This window comes from Hirundo rustica, chromosome 9 (genome assembly GCF_015227805.2).
Source record: "Hirundo rustica isolate bHirRus1 chromosome 9, bHirRus1.pri.v3, whole genome shotgun sequence".
NCBI classification, from domain to species: Eukaryota; Metazoa; Chordata; class Aves; order Passeriformes; family Hirundinidae; genus Hirundo; species Hirundo rustica.
Genome location: NC_053458.1, coordinates 27957736 through 27979372, shown reverse-complemented (window position 1 = coordinate 27979372; position 21637 = coordinate 27957736). Strand labels below are relative to the sequence as shown.

The 21637-nt window shown below is 38.9% G+C and overlaps 1 protein-coding gene across 5 annotated transcripts in view; it reads left to right on the top strand.

Annotated features, from left to right (window-relative positions):
- DNM3 (dynamin 3) overlaps nt 1-21637 on the top strand; it is a 169987-nt gene that overhangs the window by 20376 nt on the left and 127974 nt on the right. For all 5 annotated transcript variants that reach the window (XM_040072298.2, XM_040072297.1, XM_040072302.1 and 2 more), the window contains exons 3-13: nt 4939-5088; nt 6465-6668; nt 7239-7337; nt 8193-8353; nt 10049-10191; nt 11975-12110; nt 13022-13089; nt 13892-14030; nt 15083-15169; nt 17053-17123; nt 20592-20640. In XM_040072298.2, the coding sequence (XP_039928232.1) occupies nt 4939-5088; nt 6465-6668; nt 7239-7337; nt 8193-8353; nt 10049-10191; nt 11975-12110; nt 13022-13089; nt 13892-14030; nt 15083-15169; nt 17053-17123; nt 20592-20640 (1307 nt within the window). The remainder of the gene's footprint in view (nt 1-4938; nt 5089-6464; nt 6669-7238; nt 7338-8192; nt 8354-10048; nt 10192-11974; nt 12111-13021; nt 13090-13891; nt 14031-15082; nt 15170-17052; nt 17124-20591; nt 20641-21637) is intronic.

Genomic DNA, 21637 nt, shown 5'->3' with positions numbered 1-21637 from the left:
CACCTGTAAATCCCCGAGTTCTTGTCTGTACTGGTAATCTGAGCTAATCCCAGTGCTGAGGTCTGGCAGCATGGCTTGGTGGGCTCAGCCACTTGTCCCATCAGGACCCTCAAAATGGGATATGAGCTTCAGCTCATGTTGGGACAAATCATTGGTACCCACAAATACTCGGTTTTACAAACGGGTTTGCCTGGAATCTTGTTTCCTTGATCCCAGACTGATGCTCAGTGACATTAGGAAAGACAGAATCCCCTCATTAAGATTGGAAAATGGCTCTATATATGCCCATCTTCATAAAGATAATAAAGGAAAGTAACAGAAGAATCAGTCAAAATTCACTTTTCGGAGAAAGAAATCTGTAAGTAGTTATTCATTAATAACTGGAAAGTTGTTTGAGATGGACAGCAGCCAACACAAACTCATCAAGGAAATAACCCTGTCATATCAGTGCAATAATTTTTTTTATTACAAGGTAGCAGGCTTGTAAATTAAGGTATGGTGGGTATCTTATCTTGGCTACAGTAAAGGTTTTAAAATGATCTCTCGTTTCTTGAAAATATAAGCAATCTTGGGAAACATGATTTAGCAAGGACTCCTGTAAGATGAATGCACAGCTGTTTACAGAGTGGAAGGGACACCCCTCCAGGTCATGTTGGGTATTTTGTACTACTGATAGGATGACAGAATAGAGTGTGTTTATTAAGTTGGTGTTTGGCAAATACAAGCGAGAATATGAAAGATAGTGGTGGGCAGAACTGGAATTCAAATTGCTTGCAAAAGAAGATAAATAGCCCCAAAGGAGGAAGCAATTCAGCTGGGGGATATATATATATATATATGTGTGTGTGTGTGTGTGTGTATGTATGTATATATGTGTGTGTATATATAAGTTTGTACTGAAAGATAGATATATATATGTTTGTACTGAAAGACTGGTATTTGAGGAGACTGTTGGTTTTCAGAAAAGGATCTGGTGCTCACAGTGAATCTCTGACAGAGCGTAGCTCACTGATGTTGTGCTCTCATAAATTACAGAAGTAAACGTTGTACAAGATACATCACAGAAATGCAGTCTTACAAGGTTCTGTTTTTTCTCAGTCCTGGGAAGGAGAGAGCTCTGGTGAGAGCTCTGCTGCTGTAAATTTATGAAAAAATGCCTGGAGGAGGAATGTGTGAGGGCTTGGAAGTATAGAAAGCATCATCCATAGGAAAAGGTTGAAAGAACAGAAATTCCTTCTACAAACAAAAACTTTCAAGGTTGTGGAAGATTATTGCATCCGAAAGAATGCTTTTCCTCCTCTGTACAAGTGCCTACCCTTATAATGAACCATTTCTCTGGTTCCTAAAGAGTGTGACCTGCTACCTACCAGATCTATGCTGGTTTCCATGTTTAATATCTTCTGCTATGATATTCTTGTAATTCTCTGCATTGACAGAGAATTTTCTGGTTTGTCTTCAGGAAATACCAGGGGACATCTATTTTCTTGTAACCTTTCTGCTTGAAGGTTAGCAGTGGAATAAGCCAGTTTTGAGTATTTCATCTTCAGCTTGTTAGAAAAGCTAGAGAAATGGCAAAGCAGAAGAGGGATTGTAGATTGGGTAGGACAACAAGGCCTTTTGATACTTCCTCTCTTTTCAAGGAAGCACCATTGAATGATTTGCTATGGTCCAGATTCACTTAACTGCATTTACTTTGTTCAGAAAAAGCTGACCATCATCAAAGAAAAGATGAAGTACTTTGGCTGATGATGTTTATTTGCATGTTTTAAAAACATCCTCTTGAAATCACTCATTTGGAAAGAGTTCTGAGGCTTTGGGAGATGCTTTATTGAAGGTAAAAAGTAGTGTTGTTTGAGCGATATCTCCCCAAGGGGCTGGCAGATAGAAGGTGCAGTAATAGCAGATATTCCTCCTGTGCAGCATGCATTTAAAATGTTTGCTTACAGGCCTACAATTTAATGAAGCACCTTTTTGGAACACTTTCAATTCCTTTTGAGTACTCTTCACTGGATACTGCCACCAACTTGGAGCAACTCTGCTTGAAATTAGTTTGAGAGCAGTTCTGAGTCCAGGTCTCTGCTCTTGGCAAATTCCTGACCTCTAGTAACAGATTGTTCTGTACAGAGTAAAATCTTTGGGTTTTGTAAGCTCTTGGGCTCAGCCTGATGTGGATCAAGGATGTTTTCCAAAACATCCCTTATGTATTCCTGAGGGCTGATCCTTGTCACTTGGCTCTCTTCAGCTTAGAGACAAATTTATGAAATATCTTAAGTGTTTATATAATTTAAATAGCTTGAGAACAGCAATGGCTGTTTAGTATTCATAACAATACATCATTGTGCTAGATTAAATCATAAAGGCATAGGGAGATAGAACTGATAGGATAAATAAGGAGCATTTTAAAAGATGTGATCCCATATCACTTGTTTGTATGATTTGTCTGATTTAATCAAAACTGAAGAGATAATTAATCACTTGTGGATGCACTGAAGGAACTATGCTATGGTAGCCTTTGCAGTCTGTTATCCAAGGTGCTTTTAATGGGTCTGGGGGAAAAAAGTTATTTTACATGGGAGGATTGTTTTAATTTTGTATCTAATTGTTCTTTCTCTTAATGTAACTTCAGTTTTACAAAAAAATACATGTCTGAAAGGTAGACATCAGGCAGGGTTACTTTTCCTTGCCTGGCTTTGTGTCCATTCCCACAAAAATTTAAATAAAACATTTTCTTCGTTTTCTTCTGTGCATGAAAGCTGGAAAGTGAAGATTACATTTAAGCATGTGTTTCTCCAGCCTGGCTGAAGGCATCACTGCCAAGGACAGGCTGAGGGCTGAAAGGAGCAGAACAAAGCGCTGCTTGTCCCTTGGAATTCTTATTCCGTAGGCTGAGCGTGGCACCGCAGGTTAGGAGCCACCGTGGGGTTTATTCCTTCAGCACTGCTGGCACCACAGATGGCACCAGGAGCAAGGAGTTGAGATAAATGTTAACCCAGCTAAAAAGAAGCAAACATTTTTACTTGGATTGCTTTGAAGCCTTGTCAGATAGCGAATCTGTTACTGAGTGTGAAGTGGGACAAAGAGAAAAGCTTCCTTGGCTACCGAGTCAGCTGATTACAGCTGGGCACCAACTATTAATTACTGGACTTAGAAATAATTTCCTGAGAAAATCTGATAATCCACTGGGGAAAAAAAAAAAAAAAAAAAGCCAAAAAACAAAACTAAGAACAATATATATGTTTTATGCCAGAAGCTGTGCATGAAGAGGTGAGATAAAATTTGAACCACTTGTCAGCTCTTTTTTCATTAGCTATCTATTTGCTAAACTTGAGATGACAAATTTTACAAAAGTAAATTCTCAACTGAGATATCTTATTTTGTGCACCATGTTATTTTTCTTTTTGAAATATTTGAATAGTCGCTGGGTTTTTTTTAATAAACAGTGGACAATGAAACAAAACTCCCATTAATTGTCATTTTGCTACTGGAGCTGAAAAAAGGATATAAAATAAGGTGCTTTTTTGTTAGGTGCTCTCTTGTTTTTAATATAAGCAATGTATTTTTGTCTGAACAAGGGTGAATTTTCCTGTTCCTCATGCACTGAATCTGGAGGGATTATGGTATTGTAGCACAGACAGGTGGGTATTTGATGTTTTCCCCTCCACAGTCTTTTTTTTTGTCAACTATTTATTGTAGTTTTGACTATTTATTACTTTTATTTCTTAGACAGCTCTGTCAGTAATAGTAACAAAGTAACTTCTGGGGAACAGGGTTTCAGTACTGGCACATAAAGTCCTTCTTAGAATCCACATTCTCATATCTGGTGTTCTCGGCTGCGGTTCTTTGAGTACCCAGAAAGCTCTTTGCCTGGCTGTCATGGGCTTGTTACCAACTAACGTTTTCTGGGGAAGCAACTTCTAAAGGGAACTTTGGGATCTGGCCTCGAGTGCAGGATGAAATGAACTGGAAAGTGCACAAGTCTTTTTAGCCTTTCTGCAGTTCTACTGCTCCAACTTGCTGGGGACAGGGATGTGAGCTGGTGTCTGGATTTACTATTTATGTCATTATTTCTGATGGCAGCTTCACTATGTAGATAAATTGCTGTGTTCTGCTTTGAAGGAAGAAACTCCAGATTTAAAATCCTGGGATGTGCTTTTGGTTATGCAGGCAGCCAAAAGGTTGCTATAATTAGTATCAGTATTTGGATTCAAAAGTCAAAACAGGGACTTAATGTCAAGTTTGGGTCTAACAAATTATCTGTCTCTGATTCCTGGTCAGTGCTGTTCTAAGGTAAAACAGCAACTTGTATGATATTAAAGACTTGGGAGTTATTTGTGTTTTCCCACTTCAGCAGAAATCACGGTTATTCCTAGATACTTTTGCAAACTTGTAAACATGATTCATATTTAGACTACAGGAAACTTTTAGGAAAGGAGAAGTTGTGTTAAAAACATTAGTGTTTTTAAGTGATCTTATTTTTATTTTGAATTTGTAAAAATTTACAGAATTCCTTTACTAAATTCACATTTAACATGGGGTGTTTGTTTTTGAAGCAAATGCTAAAAATCTTTCATGGTACAGAATTTGATTTACTTTTCCACTTAGGATCTATTAATGAGATCAGATGAAAACTCAGAATCTCATTCTTAATCTGTTCCCTATTCTATTACTGTAAATGGCATCTAATTGAATCTTTCACATTGTTCCAGAAGATGAGTGCTAAAGATAGAAGCAGTAAATCATATCCAGTCAACTTGACTTTTAACTGAGCCTTTCTTGTTGAGGCCTGCTTTTCATATGTGCAATCATAATTATGCTTTTCTGATAGCCATGATGACCAGCTTTTGTGCCCACACATCGGAAGAACACTGGGGGCTTGAAAGTGGGTGTGCAAGTCAATGAGCCTGTGAAATACAGAGTTGTTATTGATATTCTTGACAGAGTATGCTGAATTTCTACACTGCAAAGGGAAGAAATTTACTGATTTTGATGAAGTTCGTCAGGAAATTGAAGTAGAAACAGATAGAGTAACAGGAATGAACAAAGGCATTTCTTCCGTTCCTATTAATTTAAGAATATATTCTCCACACGGTAGGTAAAATCATTCTGCTTTACATTTATGTCATATAAACGTATTATGTAGCTCTGTCTGTGTAGCCATCTCCTTTTGTATCTGTTCTCATTACCCCATCTTCTGGGCTGGAAAAGGTTTGAGGCTGAGTTAGTGAAGACCAGTAATGGGACTGAGTAACAAAACCTCTTTTTGGCACTCTCCAGAGGAATTCCCTGATCTAGAAAGTCTCTGTGTCTCCCTGCCTTACTGGAAATTTATTGTTTGCTGTCACTAAAAATACAGCCAGACAATAATAGTGTTTGAAGTTGCTTTCTGTTGAGGACCTCCTGTATATATCAAAGTTGGTTCCTCTGGTTGCCATCTGCCCAGTTTAATGAAGACAATCTAGAGAAAATGTTTTCCATTGAATCTGTCTTTGATATAGGACAAAAGTGGTGTATTTGGATAAAGCATGTGACTTTTCTAGCTGCAGAGAAGCTCAGCTAAATCCTCTGCCTCAAAGCTTGTTTGTTGAACATGCTGACTCCAGGAGAAAGTGAAAATTTCCTACCTATTGCTCTTGCTTTGTTTTATTAGGATCAGTCTTTCAGCTCAGCCATGCTTGTCTCTATTAACCAGACTCCAAATACACTTCTGGTGTTTCCTTTCTAGAAATTGCATTTTTCTCAGTTGTCCAAAGGATGCCCTGTTACCCCAGTAGCAGGATGCTTACCCCAAGTCAGGATGCCTCTAGCTGGCACTGTGGCCTTTACTGGGGAAATCATACCAGAGCAAACCAGGTTTTCTTAATGGATTATTTTTTTAATCTTTCTGACTTTTCTGAAGATGTTACAGATTAAAAAAAGACCCAAAAACCCCCCAAACCAACAACATATCCCCGAGCCCATTAACAATAGTTTTGCTATATAAGTTAAGCTAGCTATTGATTGTTTTTTGCAAATTTCTTAGTTGGAGACATGGTTGAAAACACAGTTAGAGAAACACTATATTTAAAAAACATCCAGTCAAATGTTTTGATTTTTTTTGGAGGATGCAATGAGAAGGGCCTCTTGCCTGTGCTCCTGTTGTTGGACAAAACTCAGAAAGGTGTGTTCATTTGTCTTAGAGCCCTCAAGGATATTTGATATAAGTATCATTTTATACCAGTTGCAGTATTTCAAATATTAAATAGTACTAATAAACCCAGAGACGTAAGACCGATTTGGAAACAAGTCTTTGCAGATTGTCAGGCATTTTGTTTGAACTGTTGACAATTGCTGACATACTTATCTGCCTGTAAAGGTAGTTATGTGGGGTTTTATGTGACCAAAACTTGTCTGCAGCCATAGATGTGTTGACCTCTTTGTCATGTGTGGCGTGCTAACCCGTTTTATGATCCCTGTTGTCCATGTAGTCTTAAGCCTGACGCTTATCGATTTGCCGGGAATCACTAAAGTGCCAGTGGGGGATCAGCCTCCAGATATTGAGCAGCAGATCAGAGACATGATAATGCAGTTCATCTCTCGAGAGAACTGCCTCATCCTGGCTGTGACTCCAGCTAACACTGACCTGGCCAACTCAGATGCCCTGAAGCTGGCAAAGGAAGTGGACCCTCAGGGTAAGCAGGATTGAATGTTACCGCTTTTGTTCTCTCAATTATGTAATAACATAATTGAAAATAACAGACTGACTCTTGTGGGAAGTTCTAGAATTTATAGTATGTAATACAGATGTGTATTTACATTCTCATTCGATCTTCAACATTACAATATAACTGTTTATTAGCTCAATATTTTTTGGGTAATGTTTCTGTAAATGAATTTTTAAAATGTTGTCACTATCTCTTATGAGCAAGTACAGCAGTGCTTATCTAGGATAATCTTATCTAATTTTTAGGCAAAATAGGAGATGGTGCTGATGGGATTTCTGGATACTTCCATCATAAATTTTATACAGCCCTATTGCAGGAATGCTGAGCCTTGTTATGGAGTTTTGAGGATCACTTTTCAGCACTGGCAATTATGTTCCCTTCTTTTCCAGACGTGTCATAACTTGAGTTGGAGCTGTTATTGTGTGATAGCTTTGAGAAGGGCATAGATATGTTATTACATAATTGTAAGGTGTAATTTTTCTTCTGAATCTAAATGATTCTTCAATAACTTTTTCCTCCTGCTTCCACTCGGGTCAGGCCTTAGGACCATCGGTGTGATCACAAAATTGGATCTGATGGATGAAGGAACAGATGCAAGAGAAGTTCTAGAAAACAAACTCCTCCCTCTTCGCAGAGGTGAGAATGTTCAGTTGCCTTTATTCTTTGCAGTCCAGAAAATGGTTTGGATGGGGTGGTGTTTGGGAGTCCTAGAGATGAATTGGAGGTTGTGCTGGACTTGATGTGTTCCTTGCTTTTGCAGTTATCTATTCAGCAAACATAAAGGTGGCTGTGCTAAAAATATCCTTTTTGGACCTGGAGAATCCTTACTTCCTCTGGAATATGCAGTGTAATGCCAGCACACATCATTAGCCAATATTTTTCTTCTCTGCCAGGTTCCTTGTAACAAAAGAATGGTTTTTTTTCTTTGCATATGACAGAAGCAAGCACCAGAGCTTTGGTAATCTCACTGTAAACCAGTTTTGATCCTTGCCAGAAATTTTCCATGTTCTGGCAGCTACTACCACATTTTCTCACTCTGTTAATAATATCAAGAATTTTGATTCTAGTTACAATTTATTGATGGGTCTACTGTCTCCTCCTATTGAGCATGCTGGTCCAGCAAATGAGAAGAAATTTTTTTTTGTATTTTGTTAATGTCATATCATTTATCTGTGTAGACCTGTGTGTGTTTTTCCATTTTATTTTGGATTTTTGTTTGTTTGTTTTTGAAGTGGCTCCTTTGGAGCTCACTAGAATTTGAAATATTTCTCTATTTGAATTGGTGATTTAAAAGGAAATCTATCTGTTATACATAAACTGAATGAACAATCTAGACAGTGCTAAGGTTACTTTTCTACTTGTAAACATGATCTGAAATGCCTAAATTGGAAAGTTTTGTTTGAGCTGAGACAGTCTGGTTCTATTTAGGATGAATTCAGTGGTTCAGGCCATAGCTGCATTGACTTAACCATTGGTTTTGTCTTGTTTTAGGTTATATTGGTGTTGTAAACAGAAGCCAGAAAGACATTGATGGGAAGAAGGACATAAAGGCAGCTCTTCTAGCAGAAAGGAAATTCTTCCTTTCTCATCCATCCTACAGGCACATGGCAGATCGGATGGGAACACCGTATCTCCAGAAAGTTCTAAACCAGGTAAAACTTGATGCCTTTGTGCTGAAAGGCAGCTTTGTAATGATAGGGCCAGTATAAAAATTGTGTTAGACTGAAGTTGGACACTGAACCTCACTCATCCCTTCCTGCTTTCAGTGTTTGTAATTTGCACAAGGTAAAACCAAAGCTGTACATTACATATAGCATACAAAATCTTGCTGTAAGTTGTAGTTTCTGACTTCTACTGGCAGTTCTGCACTTCCATGTTCTTTAGAATACTGAATATGAACAACAAAAATAAGATTTGTTTTGCTCCTTGGAAGTATATCATCCTATTCCTCAATTGTTACATTTATTTAACTTATCAATTGCCTGGTGTTTTTGGCACTCCTACAAGTCCAACTTGATGCTGTTTTTTCCAGCTCACTGTCAAATTGCAGGTTTTTTTGTCTGGAATAGACAAAGAGCATGTCAGCCTGGCTTTGTCCATTTTGGACAGCAGCTGGAAACAGCTGGAATGTTCCTGATTAAAGTAGAAAAGTAAGTGGCTGGTCTGCTTAATTTTTTGCTACAGTGACTTTACAGCTGGAACTTGACAGCCAGGCTGTGGAATGCTCTGGGCTCTCTCAAAAGGACTACTAATGCAATTTTTTTGTGCCTCAGAGCCAAAGTCTTCATCAGGATGCAAGAACTTGCTTGTACCCTGCATTTTTATCTGTGTTTAGAATGTTTTGCCTCATTTTACATCCTGAAAGTTTAATCCATATGTCTTCATTTTGAGACTGAAACACAAGCTGCATGTACCTTTCAGCTTCTTGTCTGTCCTGACTAGCACTGTTATTAACTTTTTTGAGAGCTGTTTTGAATATTTACTTACTTTAGTAGGAGCTGTTAATATTGTGCTGCTTTTACTGTGTGTAGAATGTTAGATTTGGGAAGATCTACGTAAGTTCTGTCCTCAAGATATTGGGGACCTATTGTGGTTTCAGGTAGTATTTCAGTTTCTTTGTATCCACAAGGTGGTGCTCCAGAGAAACTCCAGCTTCTGATTTTGTGCCTGTGAGTCTGCTGAGCAACTTTGAACTTGAGTTTATATACTTGGGTGTATGACAGTTTGAATGTAGAGCTTGTCTAGCTGGGGTTGGGAAGAGGGTATGGGGCATAGTGGAAGAAAATCAATTTGATTTTAATTAAGGAATGTGTACAATATCTGAGAAATTTGTGGCACAGGTAAGTCATGGACAGTGCTATCTTAACACATTAAAACATATTTATGTATATATGTAGAAACACACTGTGGGTGCTTAGAATCTCTTTCTTTCCCACTTTACCTTGTGGCTGTAGCATAAAGGAATTGTGCTGAACAAATATGTAGGGAATTAAGAAACACCCTTAAGAAGAGCAGCAAAATGAGTCTGGCATCAGCACAGAGGTGAGAGGTAATTTTAAGTTACCCATGTAATGTGTGTAACTTTTTCAGTTTTAACTAAACAGGTGTTCAGTAGCAGGGCTTAGTGAGTGAGAGGGTGAAGGAATTTTTTGAGCCTCCTTACAATGTGTGTGCACCAGGAGTATTGGAATGTTCTTTAACAGTCTCCGTTGCATCAGAGATCAAAAGGAACTGCACTGGTAAACTAGCACAGGTCATGGCTGATACAGTTGGCAGTCAGGAGGAAATGATTGTGCTCCTGCTTTCATCTTTTTAACAGTATAAAAAGACTTTTACTTGCTTTTTAGCAACTTACCAATCATATTCGGGATACCCTGCCAGCCTTCAGAAGCAAACTCCAGAGTCAGCTGCTTTCTATAGAACATGAAGTAGAGGTATACAAAAACTTCAGACCAGAAGATCCCACCAGAAAAACAAAAGCCCTGTTGCAGTGAGTGTCTTTTGTCTACTTTTCCACTTTGAATGGATTTGTTTTGCCTTTTTTCCCCTTCTTTCTGATTGGTTTAAATTTAAACATTAGGATATTGTTAAGGATTCTTTACGCAAGCTCCAAAGAAGTCTGTGTTTGATGTTCCAGAACACTTTATTTATTCTATGATTTCAACAGAATTCTCCCTAAATTCATTTTAGTAATCCTAGAAAAGGGAGAAAGCAGAACAAGGAAAAGGCACGAAGATGGGCAGCAGAGATGATCAAAGGTAAAAAACTGCTTCTGATTGTGTAGACACATTCTTCTCTCTGCCAAAAAGATGACTTCAAGTAAGGGAGAGACATTGTGTTGGAAGTCTGTAAGATGATGAGGCTGGAAGAAGAATAAAGAATGCTTCTTTTTCTAGTATAAAAACTTGACTATCAGAAAGAACCTAGAATGGCAAGATCAAAATTAATCAAAGATGGTTGTCCTTCATATTTTGTGCACCTAAGACACAGAGTTCTTTGCTGCAGGAGTTGTCAGCAAAAGTTTGTGTGCTTTCAGAAAGCAGCAAGGCAAATTTTTGGGGATTATCATCATCAATTCTGGATTAGAAAGCTTTTTCACTGCTGAAGTCACTGTCTGGTTTGGGTTTCATCCACAAAATAAGTCTATCTGATAAGACTTTGGTAACAGTGATGGAACAGAGATGTTCCAAGATCATCTGTCTTGGAATCAAGTGGAGGTGGAATTGCAGCCCTGTCTTGATTGTGGATTTAGCACCACGGAGGAAGAACAATGCTGATGTTGTGGAATGAACACCAGTTAGCACCTGCTGCTTTGCTGCATCTGCTTCCTTCCTTGGCCTGTTTCCAGGGATGCTGGATACTCAGTACTGCCTATTTTTTTCACCTGGAAGATCTGCCATTTTCACTCTGCCACTTTTTTTTTTTTTTCTTCAGTTGTAGCCCTCTGTGTTTATATGCAAATAAAATTTACCTCGTAGAGAGGAAACTTGTGAAGGAAGAAGAAGTGTAAAATGTACCTAGCTCTTCTCTCTTACATGCCTGTTGTCACATCCCTGCTCTGACTGATTTCAGAGGTTTTCAGCATTCTCAGTTCTCTGGGATAGATGGTAATAGTGCTGGATTGTGATAATGTCTAAGTTTGGGGCTGGATTCATTCTCTAATTAAAGCTTTGGAATTCAGGGGGAAAAGTAATCAGCTGAACTAGAGAGGCATTCTTGAGGCAGATGAAGACTGATTTACTCCTTATTTTTGTAATAACTGTGTCCAAAAGAGTAGAGTTCCTCGTGACTTTACTCCAGATGTTTTGGTTGCAAAAACAGAGGGACATCACCTTTGACTTTTCCATGACTGGGAGAACTCTCCTGTGGTTTTTTTCTGAATGCTCCTGCTGCAAAAGTCAAAGCACAGCCAAGTATGCTGGAGCTTGTGGTACTGACACATCACCATGTTAGTACTGGTTCTTGGGTTTGCCTTTTGGCATGGGGAAATTCCTTCCCAGTCTCTTCTGAATTTTCTAGCACTGCATTCACATCATGCTATTAGACTGTAGTGCAAGACAGCAGGGATACAGGGGGATGTGTGCAGGTAGGGATTCTATGGATTGCAGCTTGGCTGAATCAGTTGCACAGATACTTTTGGTAATTGCTGAATGTGTGTGAATAGACAGTACTAGTTGCATAGTACTGAAATAAGAGTTGGTAGTTAATATACTTAAATTGGTCTGGGTTTTGTTTTTGTTTTTTCCTTTTCCTCCCTTTTTTTTGACATTTAGGATGGTACAACAGTTTTCAGTGGACTTTGAAAAAAGAATTGAAGGATCAGGAGATCAAGTTGATACGCTAGAACTTTCAGGAGGTGCCAAAATCAATCGTATTTTCCATGAACGTTTTCCCTTTGAACTCGTGAAGGTATTTATCCATCTTGCTGATGTGCTTTATTTTATTTATGTATCCTTACGTTCATACTGATAGTAGTGTAGCCAAGAAAAGATCTCATTGGAAGAATATGCATTTAACTGTGGAAGAAATGACATGAAGTTATAATTGAGACATAAGGCTTAATTTCTAGGATTGGACACTGAAACATTCTAAGAATTCTAAAATACAAGAATTAGAATATAATTATAGTCCCAGTTCACCCTATTTTCTGTGCTCGCCTATTGTTTTATCACAAATGGCATCTTTCTTCTGGCTAAATGAGGCAGGCAGACAGTTACAGTTGGTAATTTGACTTGTGCTCAAGTAGCTGGTATCTATTAAAATGAGAGTTATGGAAAATAGCCCTTTAGGTCCCTTCCAATGCAAATCATTCTATGGTGGTTTGACTTAGGTAATGACCCTTTCAATTGTGACAACACTGACTTCTCTTCCAGCTAGCTGGCTTCCAAGAAACTTAAAGAAAAGCTTTATAACCTCATCATTGAGACAACTCCTCTCTTAAATTTAGTTGAAGACTGTAGAATGGGAAGGGGAGGATAAACAGATCATAATCACAGAAGTTGTACCACTTTAAGAAACCAGGCTTTTTTAAAAAAAGTGGAGTCTTCCAAATCCTATTTCTGGCTTACTCTGTCAACTCTTTAAAATCATTCCAGCTGTTGGTATATCTGAATGGAAGAGTGATTTTCAGCAATATTTACTACTGTCTGTAGCCTCAGTGCTAAAATGTTTTAAAGTACTTATGCATTGTTTAGTGTAATTAGGAATTACTATTTTAACAGTTGAACTTGCTTGTCTTATGTTTATATAGGGAGAGAAGACATTTTCTGTTTTGTTAAAACCTTCCTCTAATGTGCTCTTGTGTGCTGCTGTTCCTCTAGATGGAATTCAACGAGAAGGAACTGCGGAGAGAGATAAGTTATGCCATCAAGAACATACATGGGATCAGGCAAGTGCTCCCACGTTTTCCTGCCTGGTCACACGACACAGGTGGAATCTCTTCCCAAAGCATTGCTTACAAGCTTTGTTGTTCCCAGTGTTTTGGGAAATGTTTCTTGTGTTACTTGATTGGTAAATTCTTAGATGGTTGACACTGATAGCTGTGGTGCAGTGTTTGAACTTTCCTTGCCTGCTTGCTGGAGAGGTCTTGATTTATAGTAGTGAACTGATAGTTTTGGGTGTGCTTTTATAGTGTGTTTTTCATGTAATTTATCTGCCAAGGTAGACCTTGGACAACAGTGTTTGAAAGAGAAGCAAGGCCCATTTCTTTAGAACTGGGTCTGTGGGGTAGCTGTTTATAGATTCATTTACTCTGCAGTGACTAACTGTGAAATTCTCCATGTCAAACTGTGAGTAACAAAACCTCATTTTCTGGTGTGAGTGAAAAGTGCAGCCATAGGATTCTTATGGATTTGCTGTGCCAGGGATTGTGCATGGAGTGCTTGCAGCTGCCACTCATCCCTAAGGTTTGATGCACTGCTGCTGAGGCTTTATTGTATTATAGCAGTACTCCTTCAGAGTTTTTGCAGTCTTGAAGGAGTTTCATCTTTCAAGCATGTTTCTACCTATATTCTTATATTCTGACTATATTTTTACTCAGAACGACACTTTATTTGAGAAATAAGCAAATTTAGTTCTGTGGAAGCCTGTTTGTGTAGCCATTGTTATTTCTCTGTTCTGAAAGTGAAGATTAAGCAACTTCCTTGCCTGAAGTTTTTGTTACTGTCTTACATATTCTTTTATGTCCACAGAACAGGTTTGTTCACTCCAGATATGGCGTTTGAAGCCATTGTTAAAAAGCAGATTGTTAAGCTGAAAGGACCTTGCTTAAAAAGTGTGGATCTGGTGATGCAAGAGTTGATCAACACTGTCAAGAAGTGCACTAAAAAGGTAGCTTGCACATAGAACTGGTAATGTAAGTAAAATGTAATGGTATAGTACATAATATAAAGCTTATCTTGCATTTTATGGTGTTACAAGAGATTTCTGATTCAGTCACTTGTTGGACACAGTAGGAGTTCCTCAGGTAATTAATTACAACTTCTGCTGAGTGCTCAGAATAACATAAGGATGGAAAAGTTAATTTTTTTTGATTCCTTTGTTTTGATTCTTACGGTGTGAGGTGTTTTTTGAGTCAAGAGATGCCTTCAGTTTCCTCCTTAAAAACCATGTTCTCACTTCCTAGCTGTCTGGCTGCTTTTGCAGTTTCACCTGTCCATCTGCCTGTCCCACGGTACCTGTGCAGGGTACCTCATAATAGTAAGTGCAGGATTCTGGGATGTGAGCACAGTTATGATGAGGTTGTTGAGAAATATTCTCTTCCATTTTTTTCTGAAAAAACCTAAATTTTTTATGCCAATGGGCAAGTAAAGAAGATATTTCTTAAAATCAGAGAGACAAAGAAGAGAAGAGAAGAGAAGCAGGTTCTCTGGTACATTTTCAGCAGAGCTTCCAGGTTTTTTTCACGTTTGTCAAAGTCTGGAAGACATATCAATTGAATTAACTGTGCAGATGCTCTTCCCAATGGTATTGGCCAAATTTACTACTGTATCGTGCTTTTTTCAGTGTTGTTATGTAAAGATGTTGCCACAAGGTGGAGCCTTTAAAAAACAAGAAATTTGGAAATCCTTTAGAGCACCACTCTGGAATTAGGCCCAGTAGAAGAGAGAGAAACCTCACCCCAGATAGGCTGTGTTTCATGTGTCCAAAGTGTCTTTTCCTCAGTGGTCTCTGCAGGAAAAGAACCGCAGAAATCCAAGGGTTTAGGTCCCTCCAGTCTCTGAACAACAGCAAGTAAGGCTTGCTTTGTAATGTGCTTGACTTTTAGTCCCAGGCATTTGTATTATTTGCTTCCTTCCAAAGAGGAAAGCTGGAGGCTCCCCTGTTTGTATTCCACTGAAGCCCCTCTGTGGGTGTAAATTTCTGTTAATTTTCTGTTTCAGTTGGCAACATATCCAAGGTTGTGTGAAGAAACAGAAAGAATTGTTGCTGGCTACATTCGTGAAAGAGAAGAGAAGACCAAGGATCAGGTGAGAATAAAGAGGAGATGTGCCAGTTTGGGGAAGTGTGTGAGGGACAATAGTGCTTACATCCAAAGTGTGCAGTAGGACAGAGAAATTTTTTTTTTTTTTTAATAGGCTGCACATTTTAGAGAGGAAGAAAAATGGCTTCTTTACCAATTAGCTTTGACAGAGACTAGAATTGTTACAGAAAGGTTAAGTCGTGCTGGCTTGTTCCTGTGCCAGTGTGCCAACTTCTTAGCTGGGCCAATAGGGCTGTTTGTGGGAAATCAATATTGATTAAACAAATGCACACAGGAATAGCTTATTTCTACTTTGTTTTGAGGTGTTTTTAACACTCATCTCATTATACTGTGACCCTTGAGGGAATGACAAGCGTTTCTTCAAGTTCAAAAGCTAAAAAATCAAATAAAAATTCAGAGAATTTTGGTTAAAGCATTCATCACTCAGCCAAATATTTCAAACCCAGGAAACTGCAAACCTGAGATTACATGTGAGAAAATCCAGTGGAAGTGAAATCGGGAATTATGGGTGCAGAGTGTGACAGTAGAAATATAGGGGGAAGAAGAGCTCAGCTTAGCTCCTAAGCTCTTCTGGACTCTTGGCTCTCTAGTCCTCTTCTGTGCAAGTTAGGGTGCTGTGCAGCATATCCTGCTGCTTTAATCTGTGCTGCAAATGTAGCCATAAAAATAATTCAACAAAATAAATTATTAGCTGGACTTGTACTTGCAGGGAGTTCTAGTTAAAACACTGTTATCCCAAAATCTTGGAGAAAATACAAGTTGTTTAAAATAATTCAGTTTTATTTTCCTTTTCTTCATTGTATGCACCTACCTGACTATTTCTCAGAACAAAGAATAAAATACGGGCTTTCTGTAAATGGCAAAAATTGACCAAATAGATTATTGTCACCTTCACATCATTATTTATGATGTTAGCAGTTATCCTTTATAAATCAAAACATTTGTGAGAATATTTTCAGAGGTAAAAGATGGAGCAAAAACAGTGAGCTCTATGTGAGGCATCTGGTATCTTCTGGAAGTTGTGAAGAATTTGAGGGTGATGCTATATTTGAGGAACTGTGCAGAAATAAAGTTGACGAGATTAAATGCCACCATTTGGTAACGATAGGTTCCTTCCTTGCTCTCTCTGATGAATGGAAGTCTGGAAAGATGGGGTGAAGTGCAGTCTCATGCACATTCCAGAGCCTCTTGGAGGGTGGGAGAGATTTTTTTGCTGATAACTGAGCAAGTTATTTGCTGAGTTAGATTGTCAAGGTTGAATCAAATTCTCTGTGAGCTACTGAAGGACTGACAAGTGATAAGTACACAAACCATTGTGTTATTTTGTTGATAGCCCATCTCCCGATCCAGATGTGCACACCACAATGGCTGGCTGGTACCTGGACTGGGGATTTTCTGGGCCAGGACTGGATTACTTATCACTTCTTTGTGTGGTACATTAAGAAAGTGTAGGTATTTTAGGTTTAAGATTTAGGTTCCTTGCTGGTTTAGCTGGAATGCTCCAGATAGAATTTTGCTTAACTTGCAAAACGCAGAACTGGAATCTATGTTATATAATTATTAAAATTCTCTTTGCCCATGTATGATTGATCTTAATGGAATGGTCAAGGGCCAAGAGGATGAAAAATGAGGTCTGTTAGGGGAAAAAAGTAGGAAGAGGGAATAGGACTTCTGTAGTCTAACTTATTAAACAAGCACAGAAACAGAAGCAGTGGAATTTACAAAATATTGCTTTTGGCTTGAACAATTATGAAAACAATATTCAGTAATGCAGAAAACTCAAGAGGTCTGTTTTTTTCTCCCTTCCTTTTCTTCAATCTCTCTCTTCCACCTTACCCATCCTACTTGCTCTCCTGTCTCCCATAATAGATGCTGCTGCTCATTGATATCCAGGTTTCTTATATCAACACCAACCACGAAGACTTCATTGGCTTTGCAAAGTAAGTATATGGAAAAGTTGTTACAAAGACGCTGCCAGGCTTTTTTGTTTACTTGCTTGGGGTTTATTTATTACGTTCAAAACACAAGTCCTGAAGTGTGACGGTGAAGATTCAGGCTGCAGTCCCAAACATGCAGGATCATGCTCTTTCTCAACAGCCACTACATTGAATCCGTCCCAGTTGCAGGGGAGTCTTCACCCAGTTCACAAGCCTGGTTTCACTGAAGCTAGAGCTTATGTCTTGTCTGGAATCACACGTATTTCAGGACCACAGGAATGGAAATTGGTGGTCTTTCCACATTGTTATTAATGCATACTTTGGGAGCTGTGATTCTGTGTGAAAAAGTTTTGCTCAAAATAATGGATGTCACTGAATTATAAGTGTGCCTGCTGTTTGGCTGCAGAGAATAATAGTAGCAGAATGTCCTGCAGGGCCTGGTTTGACGTTCTCCTCGCTTAATTGAAAAGGCTGTGAGAATATTTTCCAGAATATTCTCCCTCAGTTTCCAGCAATTTGTGCCTCTGGGGCTTCATACCAACATTTTGACACCAGTAAAAACATTGAAGATGTCTTCACTCTTTGAAGAATAAATGTTCCTTCAGACATATTCATGCCATATTTGCCATAACAGTGATTGCACAGGTTTTGGCCATGTGAGATGCTGGCAACAAATTTTGGCACCACAGTACGTATTTGACTCGTATTTTACTCTGGCCAGTTCTAGTTAGCACTGTGAAGGAAGCTCCACATCTTTGGCAGTCTGCCTTGAAGGTTTAAAACATGGAGTTCAGTAAGCTGAGAGGGGAGAAGGCAAAGCCAGGCACTGTTTGTGTTTGGTTTGAGCAACTTTCTCTAGAATTGTTTGTGGGTCCTAGATATCGTTATCAGTTCTCTTGACAAATGACAGGATGTTGTAGGAATGGTTGCTGGCCTTCTAGAGGTCAAGATAACAACCTGCCTGCTATTACTACTCTCATCCTTTTCTGACAGGAAAAAGGCTGCTAAAAACACTCCATGTATATTCATGGTGTGTGTTGTGACCTTGGGAAGTCTCATAGTCCCGCCTCCCGCATGGAGAGTCCATGCTGAGGTCAGACCAGGCTACTCAGGATTTTGTCCAATCAGATCTGAAGAATTCCCAAAATTGGAGATTCGCCAGCCTTTCTATGCTAGCCTGTTCCAATGCTTGCCTCACCTCACTGTGAAAAGACTTTTCCTTGTGTCAAGTTGGAGCTTTCCATATTTTATAGTACTGGATTCGGGAGTTCCAGGAGTATCTGTAGGTCTTTCATTATATTTCTCCCCCAGAAAAATTCCCCTCATGAGTGCTGCTCCTGCAGCCTCCATGGTCCTTGCTGCTGTGTCTTTGCAACTCCTGAGTTCAGTTTCTTGGGAAAGCTGCTTCTCTTTTGCCAGCTGAGATCTGGAAATCCCCAGGTGCTGTGTATGGGGCATAAGCAGATAACAAGTGACTCTTGGCTTAAGTTCACTGGTAAATTTAAGCAAGGGTTTCACTAGGTTGGAACAGATGGAAGGAAAGTAGCCTTCTTGACTTCTTCAACTAAAAGATATCATTTCGACAGTAAAGAAGAATTTAAAATATATTCACTTATGAGACAAACAAGAGAAAATACTAAATTGAAACTATAAGTGTATTATTGTTACAGCAGTTATGTCAGAACTGGAAAATGAAATAAGTTGGGTAGTATAGGGGCTTTTGCAGTATCAAAATATCCTGGACTACAGATTCCTAAGATTCCCTGGTGTTTCCTTTCCTTTGCTGAGACTTCTAGCCCCTTGTCTCGTGTGGCTGCAGTAACAGTGTAAGTCCAGTGAACCTTGGTCATGAGAATGAGAGCACAAGACATTGCAAACTACCCTGCAGCACTGCAGGTTCTGAGGCAGGTACAGTGCAGTGTGAATTGTCTTGAGAGGGGTTTAACAATGCCAGTATTTAGAACAAATTTGCATAGTTACAAAATTGCAAAATCTTAGAATATTAATGTTTGTCTTGTTTGGCAGAACAAATGGCAAAATTCTGGGCTTGGGTTTGTTTCCAGTTGGTATAACTCAAGAACAGCTACATGCTTCCATCTACGTAAAGAGTAGTTTTTATTTAGAACATTAATTAGAGGACCAATTGGTGGTCTATTTCTAGAAAGCATGGGTTTCCTAGTATGGTGTTAATAGTATAATTAGCTTTTCTAAGGTGATAAAATTAAGAAAACAAACCAGGGATTAGCGCTGTGTTTTCTGTGTGCGCTTCATTTAATCATAATTTATGTATCAAAGATTGTGCAACTTAGATGATGCACCAGGGACATGCAATGCTGTTTGGTCAGAAGCATCAGGATGATTGAGCTTAAATGCAGTAAGTAGACACATGGAATAAATATCCTTGTGGATCTTCTCCCAGACAGCCTGTGGACTGCTGGTTTGATAGTGTGGTCCAAAGGGCATGATCAGAATTTATATCATGGTTGAGTTGGGTGCTTCATCAATTCTTTGGAGCAGCAGCTTTGCATCAAACAGTAGGATTGACCACAGGCTCTGATCCAAGCACACCTCTCTGCCTTTCTCTGTCAGAGCAGCCTTTGTAGCTGCTGGAATATGGATGCTTTCTTCTTCAGTGAATCAATGCCTGGTGAAATGGTATCATCTAATCCAAACAAAACTTCCTGTCACCAGTGAAGTGCTGGTGGCTGAGCAGCCAAAGCCTGCTCTCGGAATGCTTTTCTTCTTATTTCCAGCAATATTTTAATTTTGTGGCCTCACACAAACAGCCGCATAATGCAAATGCTTTTTTGAGAATTAATGGCAACTTGTTTGGTTTTGAGACAGGAGTGTGTTTTGTTTCAGGAACTGGGATTACCAAAGTTCAGAAATTTAGAAAAATATTTTAAATATGGTTTAATTTCAAATGTGCTCTATTCTTGTAAGATTTCAGCTTTGAACCAGCTTTATGATGGCTTCATCCATTGGTTGTATTTACACCCTCAAAGTGCATATAAATATTAGAATAATATCCAAAACAAACTGTCAAGACAAAGCTATTAAGAAGCCTCCAGGGGAGGATTTTGTTGTACTGCTCTAAATTACAGAAATGGCTTTCTTTGTGTCTCTTCTGAATATTTATAGAGGGTAATGTTTCCAGAGTTACCCACATGAGCCATAACTTCTCTGTGCTTTTAGTAACCTTTACCAATGCAAAAAGGGTGTTGTTGCAAAGGAGATGATTGGTAGGAGCTGTCTGCTGTGCATGTCCCTTCTGTCCTTAGCAAATATAATCAGGCAGAAAAGCAGTTGAAATATGCACATATATGCAAATGATTTCCCTGTGTTTCTTTTGCTGTGTTAATCTAGCTTTCTCTGCTGGAATCAAAAGTAACTATTACTGCTAAAATTATTCCTCAGGAACTGGCTTAGTTCAAGTTCTTCAGCATAACTCTTTTCCTCTGCTTCCCTTAGTGCCCAACAAAGAAGCAGTCAGGTTAACAAAAGTGCAGTGGGAAATCAGGTAGGCACCTAACAGAGAATGGATAATGGCATGTGCAAGTTAATCCAAGCTGTTTGGTTTTCTTGGCTGCATTTTCTGTTTTAAGCATGTCATTTACCTTTGTTTGCTTCAAACATACATAAATGTGTCCTCATTGCCTTGTTTTGCTGAACTTTTCAAAGCCACCTGACTTCTATTGTTACCATCATTTGCTGTCTAGCATTTCTGCTGCTGCTTGCACTGCTGGGGCGTCTTCCCTCCCATGCTGTTCAGTGCCTTGAATCTCTCATGTTACACATCGGTGTTCTGTCATTAACTGCAAACTTCTGAATTTCAGAATCCCAAATGCAGGTGAGTACTTGCCTGTGTATGCTTTGTGTGTTTTGCTACTCCTCATGTGTTCGCAGCTGAACAGCAGTGAAGGGCGAGTCAGCAAGCAAATGTGGATTTGCCTTGACCTCTTCTGAAACCTTTCAGCTGACATCACACAGTTGTTGACTATGTACCATAGGCCTTTCTCAGGATAAACAAAGAATACACAGTTGATGTTCTCAGATGAATTAGCATCTTCACTGAGATTCGTTAATGAAATTCTTTGTTTCTTTTTGTCACCAAGAATATCGGATTGATTTTGCCAGGTGCTTGGTGCTCCTGAGCCTGCCTTCCTTCTCTGCTTTTGTGTGGGTCAGGTGTTCTCAGTACTTGGCAGGATCAATCCTCTTCTTAATATGAGATGAGAATAAGGAAAATGCTATGATTTTCTGCTCACTTTGAGGTTTTTGCCAAGTCTTCAACAGGAAAAAAATGTTATGGAACTAGTACATACTTAAGAAATAAAAAAATGGTAAAAATGAGACAATGAAATTTTGTATAATTACCAGCATTGAACATCTTCCTGATGTTTTCACATGCAGTTTGGTCAAACGATGCACAGGAGGTTTCACCCCCTGATAAGGTTTTCAAATGTGACCACTGAGTTTAGATCCAAGTGATAAACCTGAAATTTCAGGAAGTCTCC